The sequence below is a fragment of the Uloborus diversus genome, chromosome 2 (assembly GCF_026930045.1).
Source record: "Uloborus diversus isolate 005 chromosome 2, Udiv.v.3.1, whole genome shotgun sequence".
In the NCBI taxonomy this organism is placed as follows: Eukaryota; Metazoa; Arthropoda; class Arachnida; order Araneae; family Uloboridae; genus Uloborus; species Uloborus diversus.
Genome location: NC_072732.1, coordinates 34645431 through 34666620, shown reverse-complemented (window position 1 = coordinate 34666620; position 21190 = coordinate 34645431). Strand labels below are relative to the sequence as shown.

General features: G+C 33.8%; 1 protein-coding gene across 1 annotated transcript in view; it reads right to left on the bottom strand.

Moving 5' to 3' along the window:
• Nucleotides 1-3291: 3291 nt before the first annotated feature.
• LOC129235203 (cell adhesion molecule DSCAML1-like) overlaps nt 3292-21190 on the bottom strand; it is an 85647-nt gene continuing 67748 nt past the window's right edge. The window contains exons 13-19 of the mRNA XM_054868909.1: nt 18121-18216; nt 13612-13797; nt 10920-11240; nt 7641-7811; nt 4492-4679; nt 3371-3452; nt 3292-3308 (exon numbers count right to left, since the gene is read on the bottom strand). Coding sequence (XP_054724884.1) covers nt 3292-3308; nt 3371-3452; nt 4492-4679; nt 7641-7811; nt 10920-11240; nt 13612-13797; nt 18121-18216 — 1061 coding nt within the window. The remainder of the gene's footprint in view (nt 3309-3370; nt 3453-4491; nt 4680-7640; nt 7812-10919; nt 11241-13611; nt 13798-18120; nt 18217-21190) is intronic.

Sequence of the window (21190 nt, the reverse complement as noted above, 5' to 3'; positions counted from 1 at the left end):
TTTCAACCCTTTTTTCTACATTTCATAAAATATTTTTTGAACCTATGAAGTATTATGTGAAGAATTGTTATTGAACCTGTGAAGTATTCTACAAAAATTTTTGAATAACCAGAAAGTTGCACTTTTGGCGTGTCCCCATCCGTTTTTCAAATGGAATTAAATTATTTAAAAAATTTTTATCAACATTCCACAAATTTAACCATACTTAAAGGTGTAAAATAGCATTCTTTAAATAAGTTTAATTATTTAAATTGTCGAAGTACATCGTTTTAAACTTTGTCCCCATGTTTTCATGTCATTCTCTTGTCCTAGAAATGAGTTCAATTATTATAGATAAAAAAAAAGGAATTTTAAATGATTTAAAATAACTTATCTGAAGTTATTCTGCTCTTATTAACCCCTTCCCGCTCGCTCCCGTGATATTGCCGTGTTGGGTTGTGCAATATTAACGCGACGAAACTATTAAAACCATTTCATTTATTTTTCCCGGTATACATTTTATTTCTCTCTTTAGACACTAGATGGCACCCTAAGTTCATTTTAAGTGTAATTGCAGATTTTAAATGTAACTGCAGAGATGAAGAAAGGAAATTTGGTACTAACTTACCAGATTGTGACGTTGGCCTCTGTATCTCAAGCTTTGAAATTTACCACACAAGAAAAATTTACTTATGTTTACTTATATTACACAAAATATTAATAAAATTCTTCTTTAATATATAAAAGACGTATTTCTTAAAATTTCGCTGCTTGGTAGGGATTGCATGTTGACTTTTCATAAATTTTATTATTTTTTTTAAATTTCAATCCAAAAAATATCGAAAATGAAAAAAAGAATGCACATGTTATTCATACACTAATTTTTATATCATTTTCCTAAATAAAAAAATAGACACTTTTATGATCGTTTTCTTGAAAATTATCCGATCGTTAAGGGGTTAAAAGAATAACTCATTTGGTTTTTTCTACAAAAATTTTTGAATAACCAGAAAGTCGCACTTTCACCCCATCAGTTTTTTAAACGGAATTGAATTATTAAAAAATAAATATCAGCATTCCGCAAATTCAATTTGTAGTACAAAATTAAGCATATTTAAAGGTGTCAAATAGCATTCTTCAAATTAGTTTAATTATTTAAATCATCAAGGTACATCGTTTTAAACTTTATCCCCAGGTTTTCATGTCATTATCCTGTCTTAGTAATGAGTTCAATTACTATAGATAAAAAAAATGAACTTTTGATCTGCTGTTCTATAAAACTGTTTATTGTCACCATTTTGTTGGATTCCCTGAGTATTTTGTTAATATGATTTGTCTTGCTGTTCTCATTAAAATTTTGAAGTTCAAGAATAGGGTATGAAACATTTTCGCTGTCATTCTCCTGGACAATATTTCTGCTTTAAATAAACGAAAATGTTTAACTTTACTCATAGTGTGTGGTTAAATGAAGAGGTAAGAATAGAAAAACAAGTAATAAATTTCGTATGAATAAGCGCAATCTTCTTATTCATACGAAAATGTGTTGCTGTTTTATGAACTTTTAAAATGTGCCAAGGGCTTGTCGGATCCTCTCTATTTTGAAACAAACTTGCTATAAATTTCGCAGTTGCTTTAAATTAAAAGTAAAATGTATGTTATTGCTGATTCCCTTTTGTTTTATGTTTGTATTTCCTGAACCATAAAACAAATCGCAGGTAACGAGAAGGTAACTTTTCTTACTGTAAATTTTATCATACTGTTCATGGCTAACTTAAAGACAGTTTTAATGTAGCAATCGATTTTTTTTTCGTTGAAATGAATGTCCTTTATTTGGAGTGTAAGCTATTCAGAGTGATTAATATGGAGAAACCTATATTTGACTTCTACGCGAAGAAATTGGGGATGTCCGGTAAGGGATATTTTACATAAATTTTGTTTTATCATTTAATAACCATACTTTTTGATTTAGGCCTTACTTATTTCTTTATTACTATAGTTATATCTTAAATAACCCATGAAGAAATTCATTTTGTAACTCTCCTGGTGCTGCGTGTCAATCTCTTACTATATGAAAATTTAACCCCCTGTTTTGAGGGTGTAGTATAGTAAAGAGTAAGTTCTCTCCCTTTTCCCCTTAATAAGTTCCTAACAAAGAGTAATATAATTTTTTTCAGATTTTTTTCAGCATTTTATGTTAAGAAATCGCACATATATACGGCTCTTAAATATAATGTAGGCAACTCAAAAATGTTCCTGTTTCTTAGTACGGCATGCAATCTGTCTTTTTGTGTTTTCGTCACAATTCCACTTACGTGAGAAGTAAAAAAAAAATCAAGCTGATTATACAGAGATACACTTTTTGTTTCAAAATACAGGGTGTCAGACATGCCCTTGACACATTTTAAAAGTTCATAGAAAAGCAACACATTTTCGTATGAATAAGCGGACTGCGCTTATTCATACGAAATTTATTACTTATTTTTCTATTCTTACCTCTTCATTTAACCACACACTATGAGTAGAGTTAAAATTTTTCGTTTATTTAAAACAGAAATATTGTCCAGGAGAATGACAGCGAAAATGTTTTATACCCTATTCTTGAACTTCAAAATTTTAATGACAACAGCAGACAAATCATATTAACAAAATACTCAAGGAGTCCAACAAAATGGTGACAACAAACAGTTTTATAGAACAGCAGATTAAAAATTCTTTTTTTTTCCTATAATAATTGAACTCATTCCTAAGGCAGGAGCATGACATGAAGACCTTGATACACAGTTTAAAACGATGTACCTTGATGATTTAAATAATTAAACTTATTTAAAGAATGCTATTTTTTACCTTTAAGTATGCTTAATTTTGTACTACAAATTGAATTTGTGGAATGCTGATATAAAATTTATAAATAATTTAATTTCATTTGAAAAACGGATGGGGACAAGCCAAAAGTGCGACTTTTTGGTTATTCAAAAAGTTTTGTAGAAAAAACCAAATGAGTTATTGTTTTAATAAGAGTAGAATAACTTCAGATAAATTATTTTTAACTATTAAAAAAATTAAAACACTTTCAGGGTTAAACAATTTTTTGTTAGGCTACGGGGACATAATATTGTTAGGATTTTGGGGAATCACCCATAAGTTTTTGAAAACAATTTCTGAAAAGTTGGTTTTATGAGAAATTATGTTTGACGTTTACGAAAGTTTCAAAATCATATCTTTAATTTATTAAATTGTTTGTCCCTTCATTAGCGATACAACAACTAGATTTAGTTTGTAACACGATACAGTACTATCAGCAGTTAACAATCTTTAAATATCGACGTCATCTAATTATTTAACAAAAAATATAAAGAATTAATTTTAAAAGCTGCTAAAATATATCGTTTACCTGGATAGTGGTACACATGAAATTCAGACCTAGGAGGCCTGGGCGTCCGTTTAACAGTAGCGTATAAAGGTTCCTCCAATGCCTGTAAAAAAGAAATTTTTAAAAAATGGGCTCCCTTAAAATAAATGCAAGATAGTTATAAGCATAAAGAATACACTGTACTTTGCGAATTCATAACATGTTCATATATTTTCTAAGTTTGTATTATGTATATTTTTTGTAAAACTGCTAAAAATCTGTTTATCATGCTATCACTACGCTTATTAGAAGAAAGAATATTTCTGCGAGGATTAGTGCAGGAGAAAACTGTATCTTCTGGAGAAAATTGCTTTTTTCTCAGTATAATAAAAGTACAGATTGTAAAAACAATTTTAGGTTTGTAAATATTCAAAAAAAATGTGTTTTTTAAAAATTAACACACTTTATAGTAACTTCTTGGCTTAAACAGCAATTTTAAACCATTAGACGAAAAAGTTTCTTTTATTGAGATTGTCGTTTGACTTAGTTTGTTATAACTTCCATTTTTACTATCCACTTTTACTTTTTACATTCAACACACTAAAGAAATCATTGGATTCGCTGAACTTTTCAAGTTACATTTTTTAACAGATGTGCTTTTGTGCAGCGAGGAGGAACGCATTTGATCCAAAATTTAGTATGCCGTTGCTCTTCAGTGATAATAAGTGCTTGATTACTTTATCTTACTGAAAGATTAAAAAATCTTCTTAGCCAGAAACATTCTTTGATATTTTTAGGAGTCATAAAAAAGGTGAAGTGAAAAAAATAACAATAAAAATAAAAATAACATAAATGAGTATTTTACAAAAGTAGCTGCTTTCAAAGCTTAGTTATACCTTTTTTTAACTTCAATACATTTTTTATTTCGATTTTGACGTAAGTTAAATTGTTTATCCACCGTCCACGCATTTCATATTCATTTAGTATAAGTTTCAAATATTTTCTTTCTGACTACGCAAAAAAAAAAAAAAAAAAAAAAAAAATTGTCGGCATTTTTCTCGAAAATATATACATGAAATAAAAATCTTATAGTAACTCTAGTTGAGGCAATGTATTTATTTTAACTTTCTACAATTTCAGAGCTTTGTATTCTTCGTCCTCACCTGTCGAGCAGCAGCCTCTTTTTGCTCTTCCGCAGTGATTCGTGTCGTTGCATAAGGGGTGGGATAATAATCTCCTCTGGTCACAGGACTGGAGAGGGCTTTCTTCAAGGAACTCTTCTCCATTTCCGTCATTTGGACTCCTTCGTGGACTTGGCATTTTCTGCTACTGTATGTGTCACTGCCACTCCCTAAAATAAAGCATAAATTTAAAACGAGAAGAAGTAAGCGGCAAATTCTTTACTAATAATAAAGCTCAAAGTTTTTCTCGATATCTGTCAGAATATCTGTCCAGATCTCTGTCGGGATGTCTCTCTGTGACGCTCACAGCACCTACACCGTTCGGCAACTTTTTAAAAAATTTGGCACAGAATTAGTTTGTAGTATAAAGGTGTGCACTTTGAAGCAATTTTTCGAAAATTCAATTTTGTTCTTTTTCTATTCCAGTTTTAAGAACATTTTACCGAGCAAATTATCATAACGTGGACGATTAAATTACCAAATTATCATAACGTAGAATCGTAACATGTGCGAGCAAATTGGCGAGAATGTCACCATCCATTATTTGTAAATATACAGGCGAACCAAATGGCCTTCTAATTTTTTACTATGGGCAAAGCAGCGCGGGGTACCGCAAGTTTAAAATAAGGAAACAACTGGTACAAATGGTAGAAGAAACTCTCATTTATTTGCGGGCAATGAATGGTGCAGTAGCTTTGTTCGGTACTGTCATGCAGCGGGATTTGGAATAAGCTTTTCATGTGCCTCCGACTTTCTCATTGCCTCAACTATTAACTCAAAATCAGCTTTTTCCTCAATAAATCTCAGTTTTATGCTTACAATAATTGTATAAGAAAAGATTTTAATTTTAAAAAAACAAAAGGAACTATTTTAAAATAGACAACAACTAAATGCGTTAAAATTAATTGCGGAAATTTTTGCCGATTTTAATTCGGTGTTTTAAGTTTAATTATCATTTGAAAAAAAGGTTTCCAGCTTAGCTTCAGCTATGAAACGGTACTAATTATTTCCTCGAAAAATATTCAGTCAAAAAATATAATCGTTTTTTGGACTAATGGAAAAATTGCGTACCAATAGATATTTATGTATTAATTTCATTTGATTGTAACTTATAATGTGAGTACAATTCCACCATTGAAAGAAAAATGAAAAATACGCGGAAAGTGCAACACCATAAAATTAGATTTTACCCAGTTTCCACCAGAGGAAAATTCAAGAACCAATGCAAAGCAGTTGATATACAAGTACAAGCAATAACCCCAACTTCTCTTCAAAGTAAAAAAACAAAACCATTAACAGATCACATTCAAAGTATTGCTTTAGGGACAAATATTGATGTTTGATTTTTGAAATAAATGCCTTATAAAAGGAGTATTTCTGAAGTATTTCATAGTTATGCAAAATTAAGAAACATTTACAATAAAATAAATTTAATATTAATTGACTATGGGACGTGACAGAAGTGGAACGCAAAATAAAATTAATTTAGTGAAAATAATGCAGAAAAATGAAAATGTTTAAAAACTCTCTTTTGGTATTTCACAAATCACATCAAAATGACTCCACAAACAAGAACCGCTTCCAAACAGTATCTTCAGAACTGTTTAAGACACAATGAGCTGTGTACAAAATTAACAACCTTTCTTTTTCTTGAACAATCACGATTGCGTATTGTTCTCATTTGACAGTCCTTGGCGTAGCGGTTCCTTTTTCAACTTGGACCAGAGGCTTCTGCAGCAACACCGCCCACCGGTCTCTGGTCCTGAGCACTGTCCCTCTTTTGCCGCTTCTCCTGGTCGGTGGCGTCCACGTTCTACGCACACACACATGCTCACAAACATACATGCTCACACACACGCATCCTTACGCACATACACACTCCCACACACACGCCGTTACACACATGCACACACACGCCGTTACACACATGCAGACACACGCCTTAGTGCATACACACAGGTTTACGCACACAAACAAGCCTATACATGCACGCACAACTATACGCACATAACCGCCCAGGAGGAGAGGCAGACTTGAGGGGACAGAAGCCGTATCTAGAAACAATTACTCCAATGAGTAGGGTCTTGTCGTGATTACGAAAAACATAATTTGAATTCAAAATTTCAAAATTCAATTTTTTTTTTTGTAAATAAAAATTTGTACAAAACTTTTTAGTTGTCTTGCCAGAAGATTGTATCAATCTTCTTCTTCTTCTTTTTCGGCACTATAGCCTAGGGCAGGCCAAGACCGTCTCAATCAATAGATTGCATCAATGAGTCTTCTAATTAATTAAAGAGACAAATATACTAAAAAAAAAAAAAAAACTTTTGAAGAGTCGCATAGCTAATATGCATGACTCAAAATTTAATTTGAATAACTTACATTCCTTGATTTATCACTAAAAGGTAATAAGCAGAGGGAATGACACTACACTTAACTATCAATACAAGTGAGTATAAATGGTAACAAAAATAGAAATTTCTTTTTAAAAAGTAGAGAAATTTTACAGTTTGCTTGCATCTGAAATTTGAAAGTGAAATAGCAATAATTTAATGGAATGTGCAGAAAAATAGGGTGGGATACTTAAAAGTGCTTTTGACTGAAATAGTTAAGATATTAAATACCTACACCTTTTAATTTTTGCTAACCGATGAAAGAAACATTATTTTTCAAATTATTTTGAATTTTATGCGAAAAAGTGGGCTTTATTTTGAAAATTTAATTTATATGATGCTGAAAAATTTTCGTTCATTAAGACATGGTAAAATTTTCACTTATGATACGGACTTTTATGATCAAAAATATAACTTAACTAATCAAAAATTGGAAAAATAAAACATAGAACTTGCAAATAAAAGAAAAATCCACTGTTTTTACAGAAAGCATTAGACATTACAGTAAGCATCAGTCGATGTTCTTCAAATAGGAGTTGCCGTTAAGAGTCAGTCCTTTGGCCATACTGTGCATGCCCGTTTCCTCCCCATTCTTAAAACATGTAATAAATTTAGAACACACCCGTTAAATTTAATGAACTTCTGATAACTCTGGCGAAATGACAAGATCTTTCAAGATCAAGGCTTTCCGTGACCAATGAGAAATTTGCATGAGAGGATGGTGTTGATGATAGTTACCAGCATTGTTTGTGTCCTGCACGTTTCGCTTGTGAACAATGACGCAGACTAGTATTATTAACGCAATGACGACAGCAAGGGAAACCGCAGCAGGAACTAATATGTTTATGTCCAAGTAAAGAGGAAAATCTTGATGACCATCTTCAAGCATTGGATAATGAGTTGTGTAATCTGGAAATACAGAAACAAATTCTAATTACAATAGATTTATTGCAAACAAATCGTTGCAGGATAATGATTGATGAAAACAGATTGTAATTTTATAGGTTTTCAGAAGTGACAGTAATTGACCCATTCTACGTTACAATAACAATATTAAAGAATTAGCTATTCAGCTATCCTTCAGTTTCAAATATGAAAAAAATATTCCTTTAGCAAAAGAAGAATGCAGTTAAGTATCAAAATTTTAATTAAGATTTAAAAAAAAACTAAGTCCTATTGCTTTTAAACACCATGCTGTTATCATTCCCCGTCATTTATCTATTGGCACACAACAATTTCATATCGATCCATCCCTACTTGGCACTAACAGTGTAATTACAGAACAACCTCTCTTATGCGGACTAACTCGGATCATAGAAATCCGGATAAACGAAGATCCGGATAGCACGGGAAATAGACAAAACGTTTTCTTAAATAAGCAGATGTACCTTTAACTGCAAAAAATCATTTTATAACAAAATAAAATACTTTTTTTTTTCGCGCAAACACTTTATCATTTATAATAGTTTAGCTGTAGTGAACTAACATGTTCACTAATATGTGAACTAATAGATGTCGCGTCGGGCTGAAGCTCTAAGTAGGCCGTGATGTTTGTTCGATTACAATAATTTATTGCTTGGTTTTACAGAGATGTTATATAATAAATTAAGCCAAAAAGTAGGTGTTTCGCGTACTGCTAGTTTATTTATGATAATTAAACAACAGTTAGGCAAATGGAAAACTTTTTAAAAATTTTTGGCAATTTTGATTCGGATTAACCAGATATCCAAATAAACGGGGACCTACTGTTACAAATACGTTAGGATATACTTAAATTTTGTGCCAAATTACATTGCAATAAATCCATTGGTGTTTGATCTGTTAACATTATATTGATTCGTTATATTAAAGCTCAAATTTGATGTTTTAAGGCTTTCATTACTTGAAATCAATGAAAGTCCAACTTCATACATTGTTTTTATTTTGTTTAATAGTTTGAAAAAAAAATGTTCTTTATTTTAACTGATTTTCAAAACGACAGGGCAAAACTCATTAAATCCATTGATTTTTACAAGTCATATGAACTAAGACAAAAATTAGCATTTATTGACCCTCGTACAGCGAAAAGATGTTGAAAGACAATACTTTAAAATTATAACACATTAATTAAATTTTAAAATCCTTACGGTGACCTAATGAAGCGTGATAAATTAATGTAATGTAACACTAATCAAACCTCGTCAAATCTTAAATATGTTTACAACATTCACTAAGATTAAATAATGATATGAATTATGCCCTGTCATTAAGAGACTAATCTCAAATGCCTACTCTATATCAGTTCCCAATATTCATGCACACATGAAATAATAATGCCAATGATAATCTGTCATTAGGAGACTGGTCAAGAATATTTTATGGAGACTGAGGTTAATTGTGCCAGGGGCAAGTTGGCCCTCCCGACTGAGCCAATAGGTTTCAACACCTGTCGCGTCATGTGAGTGAGCAGATTAATGGTCTCAAGAGTCTTGTGTAAAATTGAAAGTATAACGTTGGACTGTTTTCAAAACAAAAATGGTTATTGTGTTTTCTATAGCAAAAAAAAAATTTTTTTCTGACCTACGTTGGAATTGTCATTGCTACTAAGGACACTGAAGTAGGAAAACTTGCCTAACATTATTTAAATACCTATATTTCGAGCTGTTACTCTATGCATTTCATTTGTTAATCATGATACTATTTCGGAAACCATTCAGTAAAGTTCAAAAATGTTGCGACAGTGTTCCTACCTTCCCCCGTCCATTATCCATCAGAGATGAGAGCGTTGATGACCAAAATTATAGTGAAAATAATCAATATAAAGCTGTTATCAAATCCCACACTTCAGCAATAAATTTAGTCAATAATAGTAAGAATGCAGATAAGTCTTCAGAACGGAGAAATCTAATTGAATTAGATGAGTCTATGGCAATTGAAATTAGCATTGTAACAGCGGTACGTTTTATAGAAAAAAAGACGGCCATCTAAAGTTGAAAATTGAAAGTGCAAACACTCCACTCGTAAATGTTTTTAAACCTGTTATTCCAGCAATCGCACCTAAAGAGAAAATTTGAGCGAAACAAAAAGCAAGAGAACGCAAGAAACAAATTGAAGAAGAAAAAGCAAAATTTAAACTGTACGGAAATGCCAAAAGGTGCAGAAAAAATTACAGCAACGTTATTTAAAAAAACTGAAGAATAAAGATTCGAATGGCTCTAAAGATGATTAAAATTGGTTATGTCTAGTCTTTGCTTGGAGCAATACAAAGTTTCTAGACCCGGAGAAGTCTGGGTACAATGCATGGCAGTTAAAACTGGTCTCATGTCAAATGTACCAAAAATAAACCTTATAGCATTTGCATTAACAACACATCGGCTGTTGAAACAAGCGAAGAGAACGAGTGATTATAAAAATGAGTAGGCTTGTCGGATATGGGCCTATACATTATACTGAGTCCAAGATTAATATGGCCAAAAATTATTAAAGGTCTACGTTTTATCTTTTTCGATTAAAGCAGTTTTTTAATGTGTCTCTAAAAAAAGAGTTCACAAGCGTTAATAATTAAACTATTTTATTTTCATTTCGTTTAAAGTGTTATTGAAACATGATGGTGTTCTTTTTTTGTGTTCAGTGCATTATAAATAAATAATTATTTCACTCTTAACGTAAAATATCCCATTTAATTGCATTTACTACATAATCTGTACACGTTACAACGTATTTGTACGCCTTCGTTGGGTGGCACAATGTGCCTCAAGCATGTCGCTATACCCCCGCTACGGGGCAAGTTGAGACAAATTTAGAGGCTACGCAAATTCCGTTTTCTGTCATGAAAAACGTCTAAAAATGTTGATAATTGTTTTATAAATATATTGCTCAAGGTTTACTCTAATAATATGATATAATAAATGGTTTCACATCAGTTCAAATCTTACGGTATTATCAAAAATGACAAAAATGTCAATACTAGACCTGGCCTCCCCTACTTAACATCAGTTTGAAGTTAACATGCAGATTTAAAATAATATTAATAATAACCTGTCATTAAGGGACTAGTCACGAATGTGTACTCAGCATCAGTTGATCCTGCTTCATTATGAGCCGTCACCTGAAGCCTGTACCAAGTGCCTGGAATCAGATCGTCAAGAACGATTTGACGTCGGAGTCGCTCTTGAGGTCTAACATTGTTGTCACCAGATCCACCCTCTGTCACAAGATTCCACACCTGCTGTCTTTGCTGCCTGTAGCGAACAGCGAATGATGTCAGGGGACAGCCTCCGTCGTGCCAAGCATCGAGGTGAATGGCTGCAGCAGACTGGTTTGTAGTTAGCATTGACTGTTTATCTGGAGCAACAGGAGCTGGAAAAAATTTTTGAATTTTGACATCAGGAATTCAAATTATGTTTTTCGATATCGCAAGTATGTGTACGTAGGCGCGTGTGTTTGTGTCTGTGTGCAGGCATGAGTGTGTAGGTATGTGTGTGTCTGTGCGCAGGCATGAGTGTTGTGGGTATATGTGTGTGTGTAGGCGTGGGATATGTGTGTGTAGGTGTGAGCATTTATGCGTGCGTGTGTAAGTGTGTGTATGTATGCGTGTGTGTAGGTGTGTGTATGTATGCGTGTGTGTAGGTGTATGTATGTATGCGTGTGTGTAGGTGTATGTATGTATGTATGCGTGTGTGTAGGTGTGTGTATGTATACGTGTGTGTGTAGGTGTGTGTATATATGCGTGTGTGTGTAGGTATGTGTATGTATGCGTGTGTATGTAGGATATGGACGCAACCTGGATACTGTTTTCGCTGGAGGATCAGCATTGGGAGGGGCCAGTCGACGGTGGTGCTGCAGAGGGAGGTGGGGGGAAAGTAAAATCATAAGAACATCAAAATAGTCAAGGGAGAACAAAAAGCAAGGTGTTTGCTCAAAAAATGATCTGTTATATAATATACATATTGGGCACAAAATAGGCAATGCCAATCACATATTAATAATTTGTTCAGCAGATTAGCTTCTTTATGTTTTTTTGTAAAAATATAGCTTTGATTAATGAGCTTCTCAATTATTTCTTATGTGTTGCATGAGAAGTAATTTTCTGCTTCAGATGTGATGATTGAGCCGCCTATATTAATACAGTTTTATAAAAATATCCTTTCTTTAAAACATAATAATTTTAAATCTGATTACTTAGTGACTTTCTTTAGTGTTTTTGCGAGCAATTATGTCGTGATAAGAGGATACAAGTTTTCATTCGACCTATAATTTTCTGTTTCTTTTTCCTATTTTTTTAAAATCTTTACTTCTTTTTATTGTCATTATTATTTTGTTTCACCTCAATGCGCTTTTTTTAACTTAGTATTTTTTCAGTAAATTAATTTGAAAATAGCTTATTGTTCACTTATTGAAAATCAGTCGTATAAGCATGTTCAAATCACGTGCAGTTCCAGAAGAGAAGGGGGTCATGAAACGTACCTCTCTCAAAACCAGAGATTGGGTTTGCTATTGATTCGGGCAGTGATTATTACTCTGTAAACACGAAAATATATTAAAACAGTTCAAATAATTAACATATAAAAATGTTTTTACGAAGTCCATATTGACAAAAATACTATCTAAATACTGATTCTGTTTACCTAAGACAAAAAAGAAAAAAAATTAATTTGAATTTTGACATCTTGAATTCAAATTATGTTTTTCGCAATCACGAGCGTGTGTATGTAGGCGTGTGTGCTTGTCTGTGAGGGTATGTGTGTTTGTGTGTAGGGGGTATGTGTATGTGTGTGTAGGCATGTGTGTTTGTGTCTGTGTGCTGGCATAAGTGTGTGGGTAGTTGTGTATATGAATGTGTGTGTGGGGGGTATGTGTATGTTTGTGTAGGCATATGTGTTTGTGTTGTGTGCAGGCATGAATGTGTGGGTAGTTGTTTGTATGTATGAGTGTATGTGTTTGTGCGCATGTGTAGGTGTCTGTGTGTATTTGTGTGTATGTGTGTAGGTGTATGTGTGTGTATGTGTTTGTGTGTGTTTGTGTGTAGTTGTGTATGTATGCGCGTGTGTGTAGGACATGGATGCAACCTGGAGACGGCTTTTGCTATAGGAGCAGCATCGTGAGGAGCCGGTCGACGGTGATGCTGCAGAGGGTGGCGGTGGGAAAATAAAATCAAAGGACATCCAAACGTAAAGTGAGAACAATAAGCAATTGTGATTGCTCAAAAAAAGAAAAAATAATAATTAATTTGAATTCTGAAATTTTAAATTATATTTTTCGCAATCACGAGCTTCAACAGGACCCTATTAATTGGAGTTATTGTTTCTAGAAACGGCTCCTGTCTCCCCAAGCCTGCCTCTCCTCCTGTGCGGTTACGTGTGCATAGTTATGTGTGTAAGTGTGTAGGATTGTGTGTGTGCGTAGACCTGTGTGTGTGCACGTAGGCATGTGTGAGTGTATGTGTGTGAAGTCGTGTGTATGTATGTGTGTGTGAGCGTGCGTGTGTGTAGTACATGGACGCCTCCGACCAGGAGAAGTGAATAGCTCAGGACCGTAGCAGCCGCGCCGCCTGCACAGGCCGTTTGGCGGTGGTGCTGCAGAGGCCCTTGGTCCAAGCTGAAAAAGGAACCAGACGCCAAAAACTGTCAAATGAGGACAATAAGCAATCGTGATTGCTCAAAAGACTCTTGAGTAAAAGTTTTTTAAAACCGTGTTATTTGTTGGTGAAAAATAGAGGATTCATTCTTACCTCTTCCATTTGTTTGCGTCCTAATAATATCACTTGGAATGCCGCGACCAATAGAATTGAAAGCTGTGACGTAAAACTGGTAACCGGATCCACATCTAAGATCATGTACTGAGTGCTCTGTCTCTGAAGAAGGAAATTCCGTTTCTTGCCAATCGCCTAACTCCCATTTGTAGTGAAGGATATAACCTGTCAATGCAAAAAACAAAACTTACCAGAGATAATCTGTTTCTACTTGTTAATGAAGAAAGAGGAACGCAGTTTCAAGTTAGTAACTTGCAAGAGAAATAAACAGTGGGAATAATTAGGACGCCATCGTTTTTAGGACGCCATTTTAACAAAGAAAATCATTCTATTGCATTAAATTACAAAGTTATAAACGAAGGAAAACTACCAAAACTACATAACGGGTGTCAGACTAAGAGTATGAACACTACCCAGTTAATGCACAGTTCAATTTGTTTTGAAAATGCGAATAAAAAAGTTTTTCCGAAAATAAATTGGCAACAGTAACATTTTCTCTTATATATATAATTTCTAATCCGAAATAAACAAGGAAATGAAAGAAAAAGGAATCTGTAAAAGAAAATACAAACAAATGAAACAAATACAAATAACCAGAAAGCACAAACAGTAAAAGATGAGTAATTAGTAGAATGTATAAAATATAATGTAGACATAAATTTTGAATAAAATTTAACTTTTGTTGAACTCGTCGAGGAATAAAATGCACCAGATTTGAAAAATTAACTTTTTGATCGATTTTTTGAGATTTCTTTTCCGATCGAAAGATTAAGAAATGGAATGTGAAAATAACTGAAATTGGAAAATAATACTCGAATTCCAACAATTTTTCAACTAAAACTATTTTTTCGCTTTAAGGAAAATACTTGAAAGATAAAACACGGTAGCAAATCCTTAGCTTCATCGTAAAACCTTTCTCACATAAATCTAAGGTCTGAGAAAATAATTCTAATTCAGGCATTATTTTAATATAAATATTTTATATTAAATTAAAATTATAATTAAATGAACAGACTAGATTATTGAAATATCTGAAACTTTATAAAATGTTTCTTCTACGGATGATACTTTTTCCTTAAATTCTCAGTTAATTAGAAATATCTTGTTTTTAACTAGAATGAAAAGAATATTTTGAATTTATTTTGTCAAAAATGGGTTTCTGAATAAAAGGCGGCATCATCATACATTCAAAGTGTTGATGCAAATTATGCATTAACATTCACGAATTGCTTAATTTTAAGAATTTGTAGTCTCAGAAGCATTTCTTACTTTGATGAAAAACAAATATATGAACACCTCTATTATTACTTCATCTATTATGAGTGAAATTGGAGGCTTTGTAGCTAATAATTATGTAATGGCAATACAATGAATATTAATTTCACTTCTGCTCTAGCTAATTTTATCCTTCTCTTTCTTCAAACAAGAAAATTCGCTTCTGGGAAAACTCTTCAATTAATTCCAATTTTGTAGATGCTTATATTTCTCCCTCTTTTTTTCTTTAATTCTATCAATTTTCGTCTTCAAGGATAGTTACTTTAATTGTCGTATCCTAATATATAACGGGAAATGAAGTCAAAAAGTACTTTGTGATAAAATACTTCATTTGTTTTTTCTAATGTTTAAAATCTCGCTAGTGTCTGATGAAAATTACTCTTAGTCTTTAATAATGTTTCTAAAGCTACATTTGCGAAAAAAGAAAAAGATAAGTTGAAGGGTTTTTTTTGACGATCACCAAACTTTGTCCTCTATTTGTATGATGAATTCTTGTTCCCACTAAATTTCGCTTACGCTTATACGCCGTGACAATAGCTGAAACTCATGGCAACAAAGAGGGCGCTACAGGGAGTCCCTGTCTTCCATTACGTTGTTATTCATTGTTGGATGCCAGGGTTCCGTTCAGCGATTATTGCAGTCAAAATGGGCGATGTCCAATCAAAAATAAACCAACTTTTAAACTTATCATTGACTGGTGAATGCATAGGAAGATCATAAGTACATCGGTTTAGCACAGAAAAGTCATAAATTGTCCAAGCCCGAAAGCGTCAGTGCCATCTAGTGGTTCAATGATCAATGTGCACTCTATAACAAAAAATCGACTCACCAAGAAGGAGAGGTACGATTGAGATGAAAATTGGTGGATAGGAAGAAAATGTATAGAAAATAAAATGATTAAGTTCTCAGAACGATTGAATAACTTATGTCAGAGTTACAGTAACAAGCTCAGTTAGGTGTTAACCTGCCTCTAGCCTGGATACAAGCTGAAGCAAGGCGTGGCAAAGACCGGTAAAGCTCCCGGAAGGTGTCCTGCGGTATTTCCTTCCAAATTCGCTCCAATTGTCGAACGAGGTTATCAACATTCCTTGGCAGATGCAATCGCCATCCCATCATATCCCAGACATGCTTGATGGGAGAGAGATCTGGCGATCTGACAGGCCACGGAAGAGTTTAAAAAGCTTGCAGATAGCTCATATCAACACGTGATGTATGTTATCTGGCAGTGTCCTGCTGAAAACGAACCTAGGGTACTGCAAAAGGAGCAGCAGCTAAACAAGTCTTAAGATGTCGTCGACGTACCGCTGTGCAGTAATTGTACCTCTAATTACGACCAATTGGGTCCAGCTATTAAAGGAAATGGCACCCCAGACCATAATGCCTTGTGGAGGGTCAGTGTGGCGTGCAAAATTGAAACCTCTGGCCCTGGTTTTCACCAAAGACGTCTTCGATGATCATCAGGACACAGTTGGAAGCGGGATTCGTCGCTAAAGACTGTACGTCCCCAGTCGGCATTATTCCAACCTAATCGAGCTATGCAACACTGTAATCTGACTCGGCACTGTGTAGACGTCAGTGGCAGGTGGCGTAACGGTCGGCGCGAGCGTAGACTTCGTTGTCCCAACCGTCTGTAAATGGTCATGATGGACACTGGTGTTTGGGTTGAATGTCAGATGGTTCAAAGAGATGAAGAAAACGCTGTGACAGCTGATTGGACAATCACTCTGTCATCACAATATGTTGTGACTCTAGGTCGACTGCTACCATCCTGACGCATAACTTGGCTATTTACCACCCATCCTTGCCAGCAACTTCGAATCACCGCATAGCTTCGACTCAAATGACGAGCATTATCCGATAAGATCAACCGGCCCTTTTCAATCCATTGATACGACCTCTTTTAAACTCTAACAGTTGCTCGTAATATTCACGAACTACGCGGCAAGACATTTTTTAGTTGTTGACAGGTAATCTGAATAGCAATCAAATCGAAAGTTGTAACAACTGTTGAATAACTGCTCTTTATATACTTCTGCTGGATGGGCAGTTTCGATGCGTTGGAGATCAAACTATTCATTCATTGGACACCAAATTTTAATCATTTGCATATCTGGTCAAAACACTCATGAATACAAATTTCAAAGCAATCGGATGATTGCTTATTGGAGCGTCGAATTTTTTGTTATAGAATGTGTAATCGCATTACAATAGACAGTGGTTTCAGTGCTTGCACTCGTTTCAAGCGCCTCCTTTTTCACTTCATAATCACTTATGTAACCGGTCTTATAAGATTATGTGATTCGCAAAATCCAGAAGATATTGATAATTGGGTAATTAGGGATCTTAAACCACTGGCGTTTATCCAATAGCTTCAATGCCTGATCGAGGAGTTTTTTTCCTTTGCGCGCGTGAGCAAAGAGTAGGGTAAGATTTATTTGCATACTGTTACTACAAAACAACAGAGCTACCAAAATAAAATTTCGCAAGGAAACATTTGAATACCGTGCGCCCCCCGCTTCCAGATATCGAATGATCCCCGCAAAAACAAAATTAAGGAGGGAAAACTGAAAATAATTAAAAGTTTTGCGGTTATTCCAGTTGAAAACTGTTAACTAACAGAAGGTGACAAGAGATAAAAATTTAAATCCTTGACATTTTTCCAATAGTTTGCAAACAGTTAAATCGTGTGAAAGGCAAAGGCGACAATTCAAAATGATTTATCTTTCTTATTGTTGCATTAATTATTGTTTTTTATTTATTTGACAAGAAAAAAAACAAAAAGGATAATAAATGGCATTCTAATTCCATTAAAAATCAATGGAACGATTGATTGTCATGAGGCAATGAAATAAAAACCGGTCTCATGTTGGTGACTGAAATAGCAGCTCTAAACTTTCCTTTTCAGTACATACTCTAAGACATTGCGTGATCTGCAGTAAAGTATCTATCCAATGCGTACCCCCTTTTTTTCTGTGACAAGGCTACTTTTATGTAGGTCCAGTCCATCCTAGGAAAGGGACAACGTTTGAGGGAACACAGTGTTTTGCGTGGTTGTCTGAATCTGTATCATAAGCCAGATGCCGCAATTGGATAGTAACTTCATCTCGTCCCACCGATAGGAGCATGGAAGCCTCAAACGGGGTCTGGCAGATTAACAACTGGTTAATCAGTCGTTGTCTTGTTGTCTATTAAGAACATGTAACACAAACTCACCATCAACAGGATTAGCAATTTCCGTTTGTTCCCATTCTAGACTAATCGACGACTGGTTCGAAAATACCACTTTGAGCACCGGACTTCCAGGGGGATCTGAAACATAAAATGAAATTCTTATCTATAAAATTCTTATGAACACATGCGACAGCATACAGCACTTTTTACTAAAGGATATTATTTCATTCTCAATGCACAAATACTTCTTTAACTTTATACTTCTTTGTTTTTTAGCATTTAGAGACACATTTTGGTATACAGTTATAGTAAAATTTTGATTTACTCCCGTAAAAGTGCTATAGTTCGATTTTAAATCTCAACACTTTAAGACATTCAATCCTGAAAAAATCATGTCTGAAATACTCATTAAGTATCTAGAACTTTTAACCGCAGAAGAAACGCTCTTCAATAGTCAGGAATAGTTTAAATTTATGTTTCTCGGACTGTTTTTGTGTTACAGAAAAATTACTGTTACTGTACTACATCTATCTCTGGCTGAAACATGAGCACCTGGGTCATGACAATTAGTCTCCTTTCGAAACAAGGTGATTCTGTATGTCATTTTAATTCCACACGGAAGCTTGTGCTTCGATATATTATCACACATTTGTTTGTTTTACCTTTTCATATCTAGAAATAATTTGGGTCCTGAACACAATACTAACACTTATGTACTGAAAATAAACGAAAGAAAACATATGAGGCAGTGAGAAGCAAAGGGATGTAAGTGGACATTTTCAAGTTTTGAGTAAAACGCGTTTAAAGATTAGCTCCTAGGTATGTTCTTACTGATTTTTTTTTCTAAATCATGCTGTATAGCAGCACTTACCAGGGCTACTAGTGCTATCTCTTGCCCCAAGACAGTGGAGAGGTTATCTCCAAATTTTCAATTTTGCCACTTAATTTTTCCCTTTGCTTCTCATTGCCTCATATATGGAAGCAGTTGAAGTTAATATTCAAATTGTTGAACTCTGACTAAATTAGTTTCCCATTCTTATACATTTATTAAAAACACAAAGAAATAAGAATTTCAAAAATATCTTTTGTAGTAAAGCATTAGATAACCAAGCAATATTAATGCGCTCAAGCTTTCAGGATACTGCAGACGTGAGTTTAAGGTAAAATAAGAAATGACAACGTCAAGTAGCACAAATTACTATATACTGATGACACGTGTTTCGCACGTGTTCAAAAAAAGCTTTAGCTTTTGTCGGATGCTTTTCCATCCGTAAAGCCTTGGTTTCCTAGGAGCAAACACGCCGATCGTCGTCGTCGCTCCTCACCGTGGGGAAAACTCGATTCTTCTGCGCATGCGCGCCCGAGCAAAATCGACGTCGTGAATGACCACGCCGGAATCCACTTGACTTTGATTTCAGCATCACGGCGAGGAGCGACGTCGAAGATCGGCGATTTGCTCCTAGAAAATCAGGGCTTAAGCTGATTTATTTTACGTTGGAAAAAGGAGTTCCTTGTAACGCCAAAACACGTGTCTTTAGTAATGTGCCATTTGTGTTATTTGACTTTGCTATTTCTTACTTTAATTTTTATGCACAAAGGTGTTTATTTAACTCACGTGTTTAAGGGTTCCTAAAAGCCCTTTTTCAATACAAAAGAAAAAAATATCCTTGTCTCGGATATCTTTTAATTGTATATTACCAACAAACAAAGCAAAAAAGAAAAAAAAAAAACATTTCAATGAACACTAAAGTAATTTAACGAAGATATTTCGCTTTATTTCTACACTCAGAAGATAAACCTACACATCAAACAGTTATTTTTTATTGCGGGATATTTTTCCTTTCTTACATAAAAGTATTATTTAACACAAAATACGGAAACATTCTTAATCAACTGAAAACTTAGTACTAATCTTGAGAAATTAATTATTCACGTTCTACTCATGAATATAATTCAATGTCATTGAATCTTATGCTTTGGCATATAAGTGTCTTGAATTTCCAATGCTCCAAACTTATTTGTTGAGAGCTCAGTTCAATCTTAATTTATGACTCGCCTTTAAAATGTTAAGTGAACAAAATTTCAATGTCAATACATCAGCTGTTTACCAAGACAAAAGGTGTTCTAGAAATCCATTTGCTGAAAATAGACTTAGTCTTTGTTTGATACGAATGTTTCCTGATACACAGAGAAGTAAAATGTAGGTAATGAATAACTGTTGATAGAAATACCCACGATTGTTAAATATTCATCAATCTAGGCAATTTTTATTAAAAACATGTTTCGTAAACTTTAAAACAGTTTTGTAACTAAATAAAATTAAAATATCAGAATAGTTTGAATAGCTAGTAGTATAAAGTCATATTAAACTATTATTGAGTACCTATTGAATGGTTCCTGTTAGTTGGAGCTCTTTTAGTTTACTAATCTCGGATGAAATGCGTGTTTTCATTAGTATATAATCTCATGATCGTATCTTACCACGTACAAAATAATACAATTTTTTAAAGATTTTTGGAACAATTCCAATTGTATTTTGAATATTTTATCCTACTTTCATTACAAACTCTTTTATCCAGTCCTATAATTAGATAATTATCTCACTTAAAGTGCTTCAAATGCATCTGAAGAATTTAAAATCTTATTTTTAAAATTTTTCTGACGATAGTGTTAATTGATTGTTAAAGTATGCAAGAAAAATAACATATCATGTTTAGGAAACAAATAAACGATTTTACATTTCAGGTGATGTTAGGATTTGAATCGGATAATACTTAGTTCATATATAAATAAGTGTAAGTGCTGCAGAGATTTAATTCCTAAATGAAAAAAAAAAGGAAAAACTGGAAGGTTCATGGAAAGTAATGGGCAGCTAATGAGACTAATTTCTGCAGTAACATAACTGGCAAAATTTCCCGCTAAAAGTCTGAAATGTTTCTGAAAAGCCAGTACCGTTTCTAGAAAATACAGGGAACTTTCCAAGAAAACTTAGATATGTTTATAGTAATAACTTACACCTTCCCTTTTAGGATGGTTCCTCCAGCACCTTAGCATATGAAGCCGAAGCGAACACTGTTAAAATTTTTCTGGGAAATGTACGGTAATTGTTACT